The 19,563-nt window shown below is 41.5% G+C and overlaps 1 protein-coding gene across 6 annotated transcripts in view; it reads left to right on the forward strand.

Moving 5' to 3' along the window:
• LOC118394889 (far upstream element-binding protein 3-like) overlaps positions 1-19,563 on the forward strand; it is an 89,689-nt gene that overhangs the window by 60,758 nt on the left and 9,368 nt on the right. For 3 of the 6 annotated variants that reach the window (XM_035788506.1, XM_052463994.1, XM_035788504.2), the window contains one exon: positions 12,068-13,747. The exons of the other annotated variants lie outside the window; for them this stretch is intronic. In XM_035788506.1, the coding sequence (XP_035644399.1) occupies positions 12,068-12,076 (9 nt within the window). In that variant the 3' untranslated portion in view covers positions 12,077-13,747. Of the gene's footprint in view, positions 1-12,067; positions 13,748-19,563 lie in introns of those variants that run through there. 6 annotated transcript variants of the gene reach the window in all.

A 19,563-nucleotide genomic window follows, 5' to 3' on the forward strand; every position in this document is an offset into this window, starting at 1 on the left:
CTTTTGGAACGTACGTCTTCACCCCAGTCTAAGGTCGTTTGCAATCTGTAGCAGGTTCTCATCAAGGATTTCCCTGTATTTGGCTCCATTCATTGTTCCCTCTCTTCTCACCAGTCTTCAAGTCCCTGCCGTTGAAAAGCATCCCCACAGAATGATGCTGCCAACACTATGCTTCATGGTAGCGATAGTGTTAAGAGGGTGATAGGCTGTGCCTGGTTTTCTCCAGACATATTGCTTTGCATCCAGGACAAAGTTACAATTTTGTCTCATCAGACCACGTGCCTTTTTGCAAACTCCAGACGAACTGTCGTGCCTTTTTCTCAGGAGTGGCATCCATCTGGCCACTCCCATAAAGCTCAGATTAGTGAAGTGCTCGAGAGACTGTTGTCCTTCTTGCAAGTTCTCCCATCTCATACAATGAACTCTGTTGTTCTGTTAGTGTTGTCGTGACTTGACTTTCATTCATCTGATGATTTATTTAATCCACTAACTACGTTTAATTGTTACCCGATTTAAAAACGTTTTAATTAGATTTTTTAAATCATGTAACAGTTAATTAACCTGTTACTCCTACCCCCTACTTTTTCGAACATTCTGTTAAAAATCGCGCAACATTTCAGCGCCCTGCTACTCATGCCAGGAATATAGTATATGCATATGATTAGTATGTGTGGATAGAAAACACTCAGACGTTTATAAAACTGGTTAAATCACGGCTGTGACTATAACAGAACGTGCGTTTCATCGAAAAGCGCAGGAAAATCTGATCACTGAAAATGCGAAAATATATCCATGCGCCACTAGAACCCATTGTTGAATGTGAACCACATTAAATGGGGCCGAGGTTTGAATACCTACAGCTTCCACACGATGTCAACAGTCTTGTTATTTGCCTACGATTTGTTTCTTGGTCAAACGGGCACAAGGTAGCGCCTTTCTTCTGGTCTCCGACCGGATATTTTGGTTGAGATTTACCCGGACATTATTTCCAGACGTACAGCTATAGAATCTACATCGCCTCGTGATCAATTTGATCGCTTATTAACGTTTACTAATACCTAAAGTTGCATTACAAAAGTATTTCGAAGTTTTTTGTGAAAGTTTATCGTCGACTTTTTTAATATAAAAAAATTACGTTACGTTATAAAACGCTATTTTTTTCCTTGATCACAGTCTTCATAGATCGATATCTAGGCTATATATGGACAGATTTAATCGGAAAAAAAGACCCAATAGTGATGTTTATGGGACATCTAGGAGTGCCAACAAAGAAGATGTTCAAAGGTAATGAATGTTTTATATTTTATTTGTGCATTTTGTGTAGCGCCGACTATGCTAATTATTTTGTTTACGTCCCCTGCGGGTCTTTTGGGGTGTTACATGCTATCAGATAATAGCTTCTCATGCTTTCGACGAAAAGCATTTTTAAAATCTGACTTGTTGCCTGGATTCACAACGAGTGTAGCTTTAATTCAGTACCCTGCATGTGTATTTTAATGAACGTTTGAGTTTTAACGAGTGCTATTAGCATTTAGCGTAGCGCATTTGCATTTCCAGATGTCTAGATGGGACGCCTGCGTGTCGGGTCGGAGCAAGTGGTTAATTAACTCATTAGGAATTTGGGGCACCACGGAAGAAGTTGTTTAACGAGTTACCATCTCCCGAATTCAACTCTAGAAGATATATGTTATATATCGATAAGTCACGTATTAATCATTACCTCATGTAAGTCTCATTCTGACCTGTCTTGGATCTTCTTGGATCTGCAAGAACCCCAGCTTTACTGATCACTGCCTACCATATAAATTGGTTTAATTATTTATCTATTAGATAACTAAATAATAAGACCGAATACACACACATTAGACAAAGTGGACTGACAAGATATGATGGCTTGTAACAACATTAGATGGAGAGGGGGAAGAGCGAGAGTGACAAAGGGATACATTCTAGGACTGTCCTCACATTAATCATATACCTTTCACACGAACCGCCGCCCGTTCGAAAAAAGAAGTAATGAATGTTTTTACTGGTTGAATGCCGTTTGCCGTTTCTCTGTCGGAGATAGCCCTCCTTCAGAAGAGTGTTGGTTTGGTGGACTTTTCCTTTTACCTGCTCTGATTGTCCACCAGAGGGCACAGTGTCCTTCTTGTCTGTTGCTTCAATGGGCTGTTTCCTAAGAACAGCTACTTAGCCATACCCGTGATTGTCTGAGAGGGGAGTTTCCTCCTCCTCTTCCTCAGGTAGACGGTCCTCCTGACAGAGCTGGTGTAACTGAGTCAGGTTTGTAGGCCTCCTTGCTCGCACATGCTTTTTCAGTTCTGCCCACTCATTTTCTGTGGGATTGAGGTCAGGGCTTTGTGATGGCCACTCCAATACCTTGACTTCATTGTCCTTAACCTCTCTGGGATATTTGGGACGGTAACGTCCCACTTGGCCAAAAGTCAGAGAAAATGCAGAGCACCAAATTCTAATAAATTCCTATAAAAATCTAACTTTCATGAAATCACACGTGTAAGATACCAAATTAAAGCTACATGTGTTGTTAATCCAGCCAACATGTCAGATTTCAAAAAGGCTTTTTAGCAAAAGCAAACGATGCTATTATCTGAGGATAGCACCTCCGTAAACAAAAGAGAGAACCTATTTCAACCCTGCAGGCGTGAAACAAATCGCAGAAATAAATCATGCCTTACCTTTGACGAGCTTCTTGTGTTGGCACTCCAATATGTTCCATAAACATCACAAATGGTCCTTTTGTTAGATTAAAAATTAATTAAAGTAAATAATCGATAAAATTGAAGAAGGGATGATCTGTGTTCAATACAGGAAGATAACAAACTGACGCATGCTTTCTGGTCACGCGCCTCTATCTAACAGGACACATGAAGTGTCCCTCGTTTTGAACAGGGCTACTTCTTCATTACACAAAGGATAAACGTCAACCAATTTCTAAAGACTAGTGACATCCAGTGGAAGCGGTAGGAACTGCAAGCAAATCCCTTAGAAATCTGGATTCCCAATGAAAACCCATTGAAAAGAGTGACCTCAAACTTAAACCTGAATGGTTTGTCCTCCGGGTATCGCCTGCTACATAAGTTCTGTTATACTCACAGACATGATTCAAACAGTTTTAGAAACTTCAGTGTTTTCTATCCAAATCTACTAATAATATGCATATCTTATCTTCTGGGGATGAGTAGCAGGCAGTTGAATTTGGGCATGCTTTTCATCCAAAATTCCAAATGCTGCCCCCTATCCTAGAGAAGTTTTAAGCCATTTTGCCACAACTTTGGAAGTATGCTCAAGGTCATTGTCCAGTTGGAAGACCCACTTCTGACCCACTGGAATTGTGATACAGTGAATTATAAGTGAAATAATCTGTCTGTAAACAATTGTTGGAAAGATTACTTGTGTCATCCACAAAGTAGATGTCCTAACTGCCAAACCTATAGTTTGTTAACAATAAATTCGTGGAGTGGTTGAAAAATGAGTATTAATGACTCCAACTTAAGTGTATGAAAATTTCTGACTTCAACTGTGTATATATATATATGTGTGTATATGTGTGTGTGTGTGTGTGTATATATATATATATATATATAGTGTAGAACTTTTCATCCTGTAGCTTGTTCTCCATTTTCTTTTTAAATAGTGAGCCACCATGTTTTCAGCACCTATTTCCCTGACTGATCAACACTTGTTTTCTCATACTCTGCAGCAGACATATAGTGAACATTATGTTTGGAACATCAATTCTCAAAATTGTAGTATTGAATCGCAACTCAAATAGATTTGTAAGAATCGCAATACTTATTGTGATGATATCATATGGTCTGACCCACTGGAATTATGATACAGTAAATTATGAAGTGAAATAATCTGTCTAAACAATTTTTGTAAAAATGACTTGTCATGCACAAAGTAGATGTCCTAACTGACTTGCCAAAACTATAGTTTGTTAACAAGAAATTTGTTAAGTGGTTGAAAAATGAGTTTTAATGACTCCAACCTAAGTGTATGAAAACTTTTGACCTCAACTGTACATAAACAGAATACTGCATAGTTTCCTAAGAACCACGAAGCGACCATCTCTGTTGGTGCTAGAGAACCAGAAAAATGCATTAAAAAAATGTAAGACCAGGTGTAAGGTGTCAAAAAGCACCCCCCTTCTGTAGGTGAGAGATTTGTCCACCATTGCCAAACCCATCTGACCCATTGTGATCCTCACATGTAGTCATGACAGAGCTCATTTGGTTCCTGGTCACCTCCCTGACCAAGGTCCTCCTTGTCCAGTTGCTCAGTTTGGTCGGGGACCAGTTCAAGGCCAAGTCTCGGTAGTTCCAGATTTTTTTCCCCCCAGATATTTTCCTTATCCCAATTATAGAGACCACTGTGCTCTAGGAAACTTCCAACAATCTAGAAAGAGTTTTATACCCTTCCCCAGATACAATGTAAATAGTCCAGGTAGCTATTTGATTAGTTTAGTTGTTCATTGGTCTTATGGCTTGGGGGTAGACGCGGTTAAGGAGCCTTTTGGTTCTAGAAATGGCGCTCCGGTACCGCATACTGTGCGGTAGCAGAGAGAACAGTCTATGACTTGGGTGACTGAAGTCTTTTGACAATTTTTAGGGGCTTCCTCTGACACCGCCTAGTATGTAGGTTCTGGATGTCAGGAAGCTTAGCCCCAGTGAGGTACTGGGCCGTTTGCACTACCCTCTGTAGCGCCTTACGGTCAGATGCGGAGCCATACCAGGTGGTGATGCAACCAGTCAGGATGCTCTCGATGGTGCAGCTATAGAACTTTTTGAGGATCTGGGGACCCATGCCAAATCTTTCCAGTCTCCTAAGTGGGAAAATGTTTTGCTGTGTCCTCTTCACAACTGTCTTGGTGTGTTTGGACCCTGATAGTTTGTGGGTGATGTGGACACCAAGGAACTTGCAACTCTCGACCTGCTACACTTCAGTCCCGTCAATGTTTTTTTTTTTAATGTAACTAGGCAAGTCAGTTAAGAACAAATTCTTATTTACGTTGATGGCCAAACCCGGACAATGCTGGGCCAATTGTGCGCAGCCCTATGGGACTCCCAATCACGGCCGGATGTGATACAGTCTGGATTCAAACCAGAGACTGTCGTGAAGCCTCTTGCACTGAGATGCAGTGCCTTTGACTGCTGCACCACTTGGGAGCCCTGTTAACGGGGGTCTGTTCAGCCCTCCTTTTCATGTAGTCCACGATCAGCTCCTTTGTCTTGCTCACATTGAGAGAGAGGTTGTAGTCCTGGCACCACACTGCCAGGTCTCTCTCATCATTGTCGCTGATCAGGCTGTTATGTCGTCGGCAAATTTAATGATGTTGGAGTTGTACTTGGCCACGCAGTCATGGGTGAACAGGGAGTACAGGAGGGGACTAAGCACACACCCCTGAGAGGCCCCAGTGTTGAGGATCAATGTGGCAGATGTGTTGTCCAAGACCATGTTGCAGAAGGAGATGTTTAGTCCCAGGGTCCTTAGCTTAGATGAGCTTTGTGGGCTCTATGGTGTTAAACGCTGAGTTGTAGTCAATGAACAGCATTCTCACATAGGTGTTCCATTTGTCCAGGTGGGAAATGGCCATGTGGAGTGAGATTGAGATGGCGTCATCTGTGGATCTGTAGGGGTGGGTATAGGGTTTTCGGCATGATGGTGATGTGAGCCATGACGAGCCTTCCAAAGCACTTCATGGCTACCGATGTGAGTGTTACAGGGTGGTAATCATTAAGACAGGTTATCTTGGGCAAAGGGACTATGGTGGTCTGTTTGAAACATGTAGGTATTAAAGACTAGGTCAGGGAGAGGTTGAAAATGTCAGTGAAGACATTAGCCAGTTGATGGGCACATGCTATGACTACACGTCCTGGTAATCCGTCTTGCCCCGTGACTTTGTGAACTCGGCTACGGAGAGCTTGATCAGTCGTCCGGAACATCTGGTGCTCTCATGCATGCTTCAGTGTTGCTTGCCTCAAAGTGAGTATAACATGCATTTAGCTTGTCTGGTAGGCTCGTGTCACTGGGCAGCTCGTGGCTGGGTTTCTCTTTGTCGTCCGTAATAGCCCTACCTCATCCGATGAATGTCAGAGCCGGTGTTGTAGGATTCAATCTTATTTCTGTATTGACGCTTTGCCTGTGATGGTTCGTCTGAGGGCATAACAGGATTTCTTATAAGCGTCCGGATTAATGTCTTGCTCCTTGAAGCGGCAGCTCTAGCCTTTATCTAGGTGTGTATGTTGCCTGTAATCCATAGCTTCTGGTTGGGAAATGTGCGTACGGTTACTGTGGGGACGACGTCGTCGTCAATGCTCTTATTGATGTTGGCAGTGACTGAGGTGGTATACTCCTCAATGCCATTGGATGAATCCCGGAACATATTCCATTCTGTGTAGCAAAACAGTCCTGTAGCGTAGCATCCGAGTCATCTAACCACTTCCGTATTGAGTCACTGGTGCTTCCTGCTTTAGTTTTTGCTCGTCTTACCAGACGTAGCAGCTCTGTCCTGCCAAAACATGGAGAAGCCAGCCAGCTCTATATTATCCGAGTTGTTGTTCAGCCAAGTCTTCGTGAAACATAAGATATTCATTTTTAATGTCCTGTTGGTAGGATAGTCTTAATCGTAGATCATCCAGTTGGTTTTCCAATGATTGCACGTTGGCCAGTAATACAGAGGGTAGTTAGTGGTGGTTTACTCACTCGCCAACAAATTCTCACAAGGCACCCAGACCTCCGTCCCCTGTATTTCCTTCTTTTCTTAACGCGAAAGACGGGGATTTGGGCCTGGTCTCCGGGAAGCAGTATATCCTTCACGTCGGACTCATTAAAGAAAAACATCTTTGTCCAGTTCGAGGTGAGTAATCGCTGTTCTGGTGTCCAGAAGCTCTTTTCGGTCATAAGAGACGGTAGCAGCAACATTAACAGCAGTCATCCCCTCCAGCGCCATTATCTAGTGTTGGAGTCATGCGTGGCCACGCAGTCGTGGGTGAACAGGAGGGGACTCAGCACACACCACTGTGGGGCCCCTGTGCTGTGAGGGTCAGCATGCCAGAGCTGATGTTGCCTACTCTCACCACCTGGGGACGACCTGTCAGGAAGTCCAGGATCCAGTTGCAGACCCAGAGTCGTAAGCTGGTGACGAGCTTGGAGGGGACAATGGTTTTTAATGCTGAGCTGTGGTCAATGAAGAGCGTTCTCTTATAGGTATTCCTCTTATCTAGGTGGATGAGGGCAGTGTGGAGAGCAATTGATATTGTGTCATCTACGCATCTGTTGGGTCGGTATGGCAAATTAGTCTGTCTCGAATGGTGGAGTTGATGTGTGCCATAATCAGCCTCTCAAAGCACTTCATGATTACAGAGGTGAGTGCTACAGGGTGGTAGTCATTGTGGCATAAAGCCTTAGTGTTATTGAGGACAGGAATGATGCTGGTCATCTTAAAATTTGGGGATTACAGACTGGGACAAGGAGAGGTTGAAAGTACCTATAATATACCTGACAGCTTTTCTGCGCATTCTCTGAGAAAGTGCCCTGGAATACCATCGGGCCCCGCGTTCTTGCGGGTGTTGAGGTGATTAAATAACCTTTTCACGTTGACCTCGGAAAGCGGAGTTTTGGGTCGATGACGGCCATCACATCCGGCACGATTTTGTTGTCAAAGTTTGTCTGGTAGAGATGCATCGTTGAACAGATCACAGTTGGATCTTCCTTCGTAATCCATAATGGACTGGGGACTCTGGCACATACCACAGGCTTCGTACCAGTCACAATGTCAACAGTGAAGAGGCGACTACGGGATGCTGGCCTTCTAGGCAGAGCTCCTCTGTCCTGTGTCTGTTATTTTGCCCATCTTAATCTTTTCTTTTTATTGGCCAGTCTGAGATATGGCTTTTTCTTTGCAACTCTGCCTAGAAGGCCAGCATCCTGGAGTCGCCTCTTCACTGTTGACATTGTGACTGGTGTACTATTTAATGAAGCTGCCAGTTGAGGACTTGTGAGGTGTCTGTTTTTAAACTAGACACTCTAATGTTCTTGTCCTCTTGCTCAGTTGTGCACCGGGGCCTCCCACTCCCCTTTCTATTCTGGTTAGAGCCAGTTCTCGCATGGAATAGCCTTAATTTCTCAGAACGAGAATAGACTGACGAGTTTCAGAAGAAAGTTCTTTGTTTCTGGCTATTTTGAGCCTGTAATCGAACCCACACATGCTGATGCTCCAGATACTCAAGTAGTATGAAGTTTTATTGCTTCTTTGATCAAACCAACAGTTTTCAGCTGTGCTAACATAATTGTAAAAGGGTTTTCTAATGATCAATTAGCCTTATAAAATGATAAACTTGGATTAGCTAACACAACGTGCCATTGGAACACAGTAGTGATGGTTGCTGATAATGGGCCTCTGTATGCCTGTGTAGATAATCCATAAAAAAAATCTGCTGTTTCCAGCTACAATAGTAATTTACAACGTTAACAATGTCTACACTGTATTTCTGATCAATTTTATGTTATTTGAATTATAGGTCGACCAATTATGATTTTCAACGACGATACCGATTATTGGAGGACCAAAAAAAGCCGGTACCAATGGTCAATTTTGTTTAAATAGTGCGAAAACACAGTGTTGGAGAAGAAAGTAAAAGTGCAATATGTGCCATGTAAAAAGGCTAACGTTTAAGTTCCTTGCTCAGAACATGAAAACATATAAAAGCTGGTGGTTCCTTTTAACATGAGTTCAATATTCCCGGTAAAAGGGCACAAGGCGGGACCCAGATGCAGACACGGAGGCAGATGGTTTGAGTCTTTTCTATTTATTAATCAATCCAAAAGAGGTAGGCAAGAGAATGGTCATGGACAGGCAAAAGGTCAAAACCAGTTCAGAGTCCAGGAGGTACAGAGTGGCAGGCAGGCTTGAGGTCAGGGCAGGCAGGCGGGTACGGAGTCCAGAAAACAGGCAAGGGTCAAAACCGGGAGGACAAGCAAAAAGAGAATAGAAGCAGGAGTACAGGAAAACACGCTGGTTGACTTGACAAAACATACAAGACGAACTGGCACAGAGAGACAGGAAACACAGGGATAAATACACCAGAGCAAATAAGCGACACCTGGAGGGGGTGGAGACAATCACAAGGACAGGGGGAAAAGATCAGGGTGTGACACCCAGTTAAGAAGTTTTAGGTTGTAGTTATTTTTGGACTATTTCTCCCTATACCATTTGTATTTCATATACCTTTGACTATTGGATGTCCTTATTAGAGGTCGACCGACTATGATTTTTCAACGCCAATACCCATTTATTGGAGGACACAAAAAAAAACGATACTGATTAATCGGCCGATTTTAAAATATATATATATATATATTGTAATAATGACAGTTGCAACAATACTGAATGAACAATGAACACTTTTATTTTAACTTAATATAATACATATTTTGGATGGGTGTTATTAATAAGGTGATACCACAGGTTGGTGGTATTTATTGATTTAGCCGTTGCTGACCCCATGCTTACATCTTTATCACAAATAAGACACCTTGCTTTCCCTAGTGCCAATTCCATGTAATACCCACACTGGTGCTCTCCTTTTCTCTGCCATCTGTAAAACACACACACCGCTCTGAAGTGACAATGATACTGAAGAGTCTGCTTAGGAGACAAATACTCTCAACTGTTTGAATAAAAATGTAGTTTAAGTTACTTGTGATGAATGTTGAAAACAAAAACTGTAATTTCTATATGCATGAAATCCTATTTTAATAATGGACATTGTAAGAATTGACTACCAAAGTGCGAGTCAAAATTCCCATAACACCTTCTAGCAAAATCTGAAAAGCGGTTCCTTCATTCATTTATTCCATAAGATATTTTTTAGATTAATTTAAAATAAGGTCTGTTTTATAACTGTGTAGATATCCATAGGACAAGGTAACTCTGATCAATATTGGCTAAATATAAGCGAAGATAATTTTTTTTGTAGAGTGGATTTAAGAAAATATTTTGACAAACATGACCTTATCCTAGTGATATTTACACGGGTATCAAAATGCAGAGGCGTTTCAGCCTGCACGAAACACAGACCTTATTGGAAGTAGATCAAGACATTCTCTATGGAAGACATGAACAGAGGCGGTTTCAGCCTGCACGAAACACAGACCTTATTGGAAGTAGATCAAGACATTCTCTATGGAAGACATGAACAGAGGCAGTTTCAGCCTGCACGAAACACAGACCTTATTGGAAGTAGATCAAGACATTCTCTATGGAAGACATGAACAGAGGCGGTTTCAGCCTGCACGAAACACAGACCTTATTGGAAGTAGATCAAGACATTCTCTATGGAAGACATGAACAGAGGCGGTTTCAGCCTGCACGAAACACAGACCTTATTGGAAGTAGATCAAGACATTCTCTATGGAACAGTAAAATAACAAAGGAACCCCTTTCAAGTTCAGCCACAAGTTATTACAGGAATTATAACGCGTTGACTATTTCTCTCTAAACCATATACCTTTGACTATTACGAGCCTGCTGCTGCCTACCACCCCTCAGTCAGACTGCTCTATCAAATATCAAATCATAGACTTAACTATAATAAACACACAGAAATACGAGCCTTCGGTCAAATCTGGAAACTATCACCTCGAAAACAAAACGTTTATTCTGTTCCGTATTTTATGGCATCCATGAGTCTAAATATTCCTGTTACATTGCACAACCTTCAATGTTATGTCTTAATTACGTAACATTCTGGCAAATTAGTTCGCAAAGAGTCAGGCGGCCCAAACTTTTGCATTTACCCTGACTGCGTGCAATGAACGCAAGAGAAGTGACACAATTTCTCGAGTTAATATTGCCTGCTAACATGAATTTATTTTAACTACATATGCAGGTTTAAAAAATATAGACTTGTGTATTGATTTTAAGAAAGGTATTCATGTTTATGGTTTGGTACATTTGTGCAACGATTGTGCTTTTTTTCGCAAATGCACTTTCGTTAAATCATCCCCCGTTTGAAGTAGGCTGTGATTCGATGATAAATTAACAGGCACCGCATTGATTATTTGCAACGCAGAACAAGCTAGTTAACCTAGTAATATCATCAACCATGTGTAGTTAACTAGTGATTATGTTAAGATTGATTGTTTTTTATAAGATACGTTTAATGCTAGCTAACAACTTACCGTGGCTCCTTGCAGCCGCAAGGTCCTTTCGATGCTGCACTCGCGTAACAGGTGGTCAGCCTGCCACACAGTCTCCTCCAGGATTGCAATGTAATCAGCCATAATCGGCATCCAAAAATGCCGATTACCGATTAATCGGTCGACGTCTAGTTTTAATGGACAAAAAATGTGCTTTTCTTCCAAAACAAGGACCTTTCTTAAGTGTAGGTTTTCTTACTTGTTTATGGCTTTGCACAGTTTGTTAAGTGCCAGCTAGTTATTTATCTTATCCTGGTGGAATACAACAGTCACGATAAGAGCTGAAAACTCCCTCGAAAGGTAGAAGGGTCGGCATTTGACCATCAGGTAATCCAAGACGGGTGAACAGTGGGTCGACACTTCCACCGCACTGGAGTTAGCTTGGAGTTGATGTGGAGGCAAACCCCGCCTCGATTTCCCCGACTCCACTGTCCTGTCCACCCTGTGAATGGAAAATCCATTGAGTTGGATAGCCATGGGGGTATCTTGTCCGAGAACCATGTTTCAGAAAAGCAAAGGATATTGCGATTTTGAGAGTCCCGTTGTCATGCAAATCCACAATCGGAGGTCATCCATTTTTTTGTCGAGTGACTACATTCACCAGTAGAATGGAGGGAAGAGGTTGCCGGTTTATCTTTTTTGCCTTAATCTCGCATGGACCCCCCTTGCCTCTGTAATGCCAGCATTTCCTCTTGCCCGAAAATTGGGTCGGAGTACTTTCTGAAGGTATATGTTAAAGCCAAGTCTTGAAATGTTTACAGGCATGCGTGTATTGGTGTGTGCTGTTGCATGAATGAATGCATGGTAAACAACATAACATTTTCCTCTTTGTAATATCTTTCAGGAGCATTAGAGTGGACGCCCATCTTATGAAGATTTTGGAATCATTGAGATGATGAAAACAGAACTATTAACAGTACTATTGAGGTTTCTAAAGTATATTTTCAACACTTTGCGGCTTACCTTTCCTTTTTGTAATGCACTAGCTATAGAATAACAAAAATAATTAACGAAAATCTATTTCTTTTTTCTTTTCTTTTTTCTTATTTTATTTTATTTTTTTACCTAAAAACTGATATTTTACTGGGCAATTTGGAATACCCTCTGGTCTTGAGAATATAACTTTCTTTTTTTTGATCAAACTTGAACTTAAAATGTATCGGTGTGGCTTTGAACAAAATGCAGTATAATCTATTTTGTCCAGTTTTAGCAATAAAATGGTATTGGCTTAGCAGTCTTGAGTATTGAGTATAATGACAGTTTTGTTTTTGTAAACTATGTTTTAAACATGTGCTTGTGATGATTTGTGTTTTTACGTAGACATTTTTTTTGTTGAGAGATTGAAATGTAATGTATTATTGTTGGAAAAAAGTTTTCTTTTGTACTAAATTCCTGGTATGGTGTCTAATTTCTTATTTAATCCTGTTATTCTTCTGTGTTATTGTTTTGTTTTCTGTTCAGGGAGGTGCAATATCTCATTTCGGTTTGCAGACAAATATGTTGACAAAAATGAGTTCTTATTCCTACATTAGAACTCTTAGGTTTAAGCCTAAGTGTAATACATGCTTGTCAAAATGATCTGTTAGGGAGTGGGGTTTATTATTATGAGTTTGATTTAATCTTGTTATGTATGTATCCTTATGTACATGGGTATTTAAGTATATTTGTTGAATAAGGATTGTGTAGTTTTCACATGGATGCTCTCCCAATTTTCTGTATTCACTGCTCAAATATGGTAAATATGTTTCGAAATTTGATGTTGCATCTCTCACCAAGTGCAAATATAAACCCAGTATACACTCTGTGCTCAAGACTGCTAAGCCTTTCTTTCATTCTACCTGTTAAAAACATTTGTTTTTGTATGGCAAATGTGTGTACCCCCTAGCTTCCACAATATCCCAACCAGAACACTCTGTTACTCGCTAACATGATTGTTTTTGTGTGAGCAAGAATGTATGCTATGATTTGTTACATGATTACTGTCTCTACTATATTTTCTAATGACAAGGCATACTGTATCCTCTGATTTATTTTAAAAACAAATCTCATATGCACAGCTAACGATGTATTTAAAAGTAGTCATTTTTTTGTTTCTGGGGCAGTTGATACCATTTGGGCTATTGTAAAGCACATTCCTGTTTTGAAATGTTTGCTGCCTTTTCAATGGCAAATTAGCTTAACTGCAGAGTTACCCAGAGAGCCATATCACTGGACTAACAAATTCATTGTTCTGTAGCATACAGTGTGATTTAGATACCTTAAGTGTAAAGTTTTATATGCCATAAACATGAATAGAGGCAATATATATTCTCACTAGTTTATTTCTATGCTTTCTTTACTCTTTGACTCAAAGTAATTTGCCACAATTGCTTTTGTGGTGAAAATATAGAATCTTTATTTTTGTACTGTTAAAAAGTGAACTGCACCGGTATGAAGTATAATGATTTGTCTCCCTACCAGTTTTCTTTGTTGCTGTGTACCCTGCTTCAATTAAATCTAAACTCCACGATTGAGTATGAATTTACCTCTTCTTTCAGAAGCATTATTTTAATCTGATCCTATTGAATTTTTTCAAGATATGAAATGCCATGATGTGGACAGCAAAAGTAATGACTAGTTTTCTGCCAGAAAAAAACATAAGTGTTATGTGTTTACAAGTCTGTCATTCTTAATTTAATCCATTAGTGAAATGCAATCCCTCTTTCACTCACTTATGCATTAAAACACATTAGCAAAACAAGTTGTAGAACTCTGTTCCCTACATAGTGCACTACTTTTGACCGTAGGGCTCTGGTCCAAAGTAGTGCACTCAGGGCTGACCCTGGGCTTAATTAAGCGACATAAGCCGATGCTTAGGGACCCCCCAAAAAAAAAAAAAAAAAAAAACAGTGCCTTCAGAAAGTATTCATACCACTTGACTTATTTCACATTTTGTCGTTACAGCCTGAATTCAAAATTGAATTCAATTTTCATTTAATTTTTTTCTCACCCATCTACAACCATCTTTTCTCACCCACTTGTTGCTTATTTATTTGGAAATGAAATGCAGAAATATCTCATTTACGTAAGTATTCACACCCCTGAGTCAGTACACGTTTGGCAGCAATTACAGCTGTGAGTCTTCATGGGTAAGTCTAAGAGCTTTCCACACCTGGATTGTGCAACATTTTTTTTATTTTTATCTATTCTTCAAGCTCTGTCAAATTGATTGATGATTATTGCTAGACAACCATTTTCAGGTCTTGCCATAGATTTTCAAGTAGATTTAAGTCAAAACTAACATTCACTGTCTTGGTAAACAACTCCAGTGTAGATTTGGCCTTCTGTTTTAGGTAATTTTTTTATTTCACCTTTATTTAACCAGGTAGGCCAGTTGAGAACAAGTTCTCATTTACAACTGCGACCTGGCCAAGATCAAGCACAGCTTTTCGATAAAAACAACAATTGGCCACATCGGATAAACAAACGTACAGTCAATAACACAATAGACAAATCTATGTACAGTGTGTGCAAATGTAATAAGATTAGGGAGGTAAGGTAGGCCATAGTGGCAAAATAATTACAATTTAGCATTAACACTGAATGATTGATGTGCAGATGATGATGTGCAAGTAGAGATACTGGGGTGTCCAAAGGATAGTTAGGTACTTGGGTGGGCTATTTACAGATGGGCTGTGTACGGGTACAGTGATCGGTAAGCTGCTCTGACAGCTGATGCTTAAAGTTAGTGAGGGAAATGTAAGTGTCCAGCTTCAGTGATTTTTGCAATTTGTTCCAGTCATTGGCAGCAGAGACTAGTGAAATATACCTGCTGGAATGCGTGCTAATGGTGGGTGTTGCTATGGTAACCAGTGATCTGAGATAAGGCGGGGCTTTACCTAGCAAAGACTTATAGATGACCTGGAGCCCGTGGGTTTGGTGACAAATATGGAATGAGGACCAGCCAACGAGAGCATACAGTTCGCAGTGGTGGGTAGTGTGGGCTTTGGTGACAAAACGGATGGCACTGTGATAGACTACATCCAATTCACTGAGTAGAGTGTTGGAGACTATTTTGTAAATGACATCGCCAAAGTCAAGGATCGGTAGGATTGTCAGTTTTACAAGGGTATATTTGGCAGCGTGAGTGAAGGAGGCTTTACTGCGAAATAGGAAGCAGATTCTAGATTTAATTTTTAGATTGGAGATGCTTAATGTGAGTCTGGAAGGAGAGTTTACAGTTTAACCAGACACCTAGGTATTTGTAATTGTGCACATATTCTAAGTCAGAACCGTCCAGTCATCGTTATGCTAGTCGGGCGGGCGGGTGCGGGCAGCAAACGCTTGAAGAGCATGCATTTAGTTTTACTAGCATTTAAGAGCAGTTGGAGGCCATGGAAACTCATTTGGAGGTTTGTTAACACACTGTCCAGAGAAGGGCCAGATATATACAGAATGGTGGCGTCTGTGAAAAGGTGGATCAGAGAATCACCAGCAGGAAGAGTGACATCATTGATATATGCAGAGAAAAGAGTCGGCCCGAGAATTGAACCCTGTAGCACCCCCATAGAGACTGCCAGAGGGCCGGACAACAGGCCCTCCGATTTGACACACTGAACTCTATCAGAGAAGGATAAGAGCGTCTGCTAAATGACTTAAATGTAAATGTAAATGTAGTTGGTGAACCAGGCGAGGCAGTCATCTGAGAAATGAAGGCTGTTAAGTCTGCCAATAAGAATGCGGTGATTGACACGAGTCGAAAGCCTTGGCCAGGTCAATGAATACGGCTGCACAGTACTGTCTTTTATCGATGGTGGTTATGATCTCGTGTAGGGCCTTGAGTGCGGCTTGACCAGCTCGGAAACCAGATTGCATATCGGAGAAGGTACGGTGGGATTCGAAATGCTCGGTGATCTGTTTGTTAACTTGGCTTTCGAAAACTATAGAAAGGCAGGATGGATATACGTCTGTAACAGTTTGGGTCTAGAGTGTCTCCCCCTTTGAAGAGAGGGGTGACCGCGGCAGCTTTCCAATCTTTAGGGATCTCAGATGATACAAAAGAGAGCATGAACAGGCTAGTAATAGGGGTTGCAACAATTTCGGCACATAGTTTTAGAAAGAGAGGTTCCAGATTGTCTTGCTGTTATTGTCCTGCTGAAAGGTTCATTCGTCTCCCAGTGCCTGGTGGAAAGTAGACTCAGCCAGGATGCCTTTTTAGGAAGGACGAATGTGTCTTTGTACAGACACTATTACACACAGAGTGAGTCCATGCAACGAAGGGGTTGAATACTTGCTGACTCAAGACATTTCAGCATAATATTGTTCATTAATTTCAAAAGGTGTTTGATGGGGTTGAGGTCAGGGCTTTGTGCGGATTAGGCAAGTTCTAACACAACGATCTAGACAAACCATTTCTGTATGGACCTAGCTTCGTGCAAGTGGGCATTGTCATGCTGAAATAGGAGAGGGCATTCCTCAAATGAAAGCACATAATCGTCTAGAATGTCATTGTACGCTGTAGCATTAAGATTTCCCTTCACTGGAACTAAGGAGCCTAGCCTGAACCATGAAAAACATCCCCAGACCATTATTCCTCCTCCACCAAACTTTACAGTTGGCACTATGCATTTGGGCAGGTAGCGTTATCCTGGCGTACGCCAAACCCAGATTCATCACTTCAGAGAACGCGTTTCCACTGCTCCAAAGTCCAATGGCGGCGAGCTTTACACCACTCCAGCAGACGCTTGGCATTGCGCATGGTGATCTTATGCTTGTGTGCGGCTGCTTTGCCGTGTGCAACCATTTCATGTAGCTCCCGATGAACAGTTCTTGTGCTGATGTTGCTTCTAGAGGCCATTTGGAACTCGGTAGTGAGTGTTGCAACTGAGGATAGACTATTTACTAGCTTGAGCACTCAGCGGTCCCTTTCTGTGAGCTTGTGTGGCCTACTACTTTGCGGCTGAGCCAGTGTTGCTCCTAGAGCACTTCACAACAACAGCACTTACAGTTGACCGGAGCAGCTCTCGCAGGGCAGAAATTTGATAAACTGACTTGTTGGAAAGGTGGCATCCTATCCAATTTGAAAGTCACTGAGCTTTTCAGTAATGCTATTCTACTGCCAATGTGTGTCTCTGAACATTGCATGGCTTGGTGCTAGATTTTATACACCTGTCAGCAACGGGTGTGGCTCGTGGGAGCCGAATCCACTAAATTGAAGGGGTGTCCATATACTTTTGTATATACAGTGTATTTGGGAAAGAATTCAGACCCCTTGATTTTTTTCCACAATACTCCATAATGACAAAGCAAAAACAGGTTTTTAGAAATACATTATTCACAAGTATTCGTACCCTTTGCTATGAGACTCTAAATTGAGCTCAAGTGCATCCTGTTTCCATTGATCATCCTTGAGATGTTTCTACAACTTTATTGGAGTCCACAACCACAGATCCATAACCACAGAAAATGTTTGGTTGAGGTTATTGCTGCCAAAGGAGGGTCAACCAATTATTAAATCCAAGGGTTCACATACTTTTTCCACCCTGCACTGTGAATGTTTACACAGTGTGTTCAACAAAGACATTAAAAAGCATCATTGTTTGTGTGTTATTAGTTTAAGCAGACTGTGTTTGTCTATTGTCACCTACTTTTTCTTGCCACTGTACATTCTAAGGCTGCATGATGGTGACTAATGATGATTTGAAAAAAGTTGCATGAAAGGCATGAGCTCTGCTTTGTTTTTTTGCGCAGGCTGCACACACTTCATCAGTCTCTCATTTACAATTTGACAGGCACTTGATAATGCCTCGAATGTCCCGGTGGCCTCTTTGCGTGGCTGTAATGCCCCCTAAAATAAGGAATGCCTTTTGCGGGCAGTGGCCGTTGTGCCCCTGGGCTGAAAATAATAATTATAATTCCTTTCTCTCAGCTGCGTGCTCCGAAGCACCTGGAACTCACATGGCTCTCTCAGATATCTCAATTATTATTAGCCAATGCCCGTCACGTGACAGTGTCCTTCTCACAGGCGACACATCGGGGATGCAACTGTTCACGTCCTTATCGAATTCCGAAGAGCATATTGAAAAAGGTGGAAGAATTGTATGTCATCTATGCACTTAAATAGTGAATGGAGGACGCTTTTCCCATGGTTAATTTTCATACCATCCAGGTAGGCTATACTCCAGTTGTAAAGAGCAGCAATGTGCTTAATATTAGGAATGTTGAAAAGTTAAATATAGTAGACCTAACATATAGAAAGCTGATGGGATTCTCTTTTTAAGTCTTGCGCGATTGCAATAGCCTATATAAATGCAAATGTAATCGAAAATCTAATCAAACACCTCATGATAGTCCATGAGCTCATGTTGCGCAACATTTCTGTCAGAGTGATTAGAGGAGCAATAGAGTGCTGAGTACCAGGCAGTTAGCAAGTTTGGTAGGCTACTAATGACCATCAGCAGGATCGGAGCGTAGAGAAGCCTAATTAATCATTAATTGACTAAACGGCCACGTGGAAATTTACTGCCCTCATGACTCGTGACCCCCGGTGTGGCGGTAATACGGTCACCATAACAGCCCAATGCATGACCATCTGGGTAGGGGCTGAATGGTTAAGAGTTGGAGGAAAAGTAGTTATCAGAGACATGGAGCAGTGTTGCATTGAGATTAGTAGGAAAGTAGCCTCTAGTAAAGATGAGGTCAGGTGTATTGCCTGCTTTGAGTTGGAGGGGATTGGGAAAGGGTGAGGTGAAAAGAGACAAGGAGGGGAAAGAGAGAGTTGGACAGAAATGAATCGTAGCCAGACGTCGAGAGGTTAGTCGCCAAGTTTGAAGAGCGGTGAGCCATTGTCAGGGAATGAGCTAATCAAGGCATTGAGGAACTCTTCGAGGGCACCTGGTGAGCGATAGATGACAATGTTAAGCTTGAGTGGAGAAGTTACAGTGACAGCATGGAATTCAAATGAGATGGACAGGCGAGAAATGAGTAGACCTGTGCCACCACCGCTTCATCCAGATTTTTCAATGAGAGAAAACGTAGTCGGAAGAATAAAGAGCAGCTGGAGTAGCCGTGTTCTCTAGGGTGATCTATGTCTCCGTCAGGGCCAGGGTTAAGGGACTGAAGGGCTGCATAGGCTGAGATGAACTCTGCGTTCTTGACCACAGATTGGCAGTTCCAAATGCTGCCAGAGACCTGTAATTCCACATGAATTGTGTGTGCAGTGTACACTATTAGAAGGATTGCAGTCCAGGGGTGGGGAGCGTCTGTAAATCCTACAGGGAGAGGAGCGAACATGGATAGAAAACACACACGTAGTTGCTAAAGCTACAAAAATAGCAAAAATATGATTTGAAAATAATTAGG

Source organism: Oncorhynchus keta, chromosome 15, assembly GCF_023373465.1.
Source record: "Oncorhynchus keta strain PuntledgeMale-10-30-2019 chromosome 15, Oket_V2, whole genome shotgun sequence".
Taxonomy (NCBI): domain Eukaryota; kingdom Metazoa; phylum Chordata; class Actinopteri; order Salmoniformes; family Salmonidae; genus Oncorhynchus; species Oncorhynchus keta.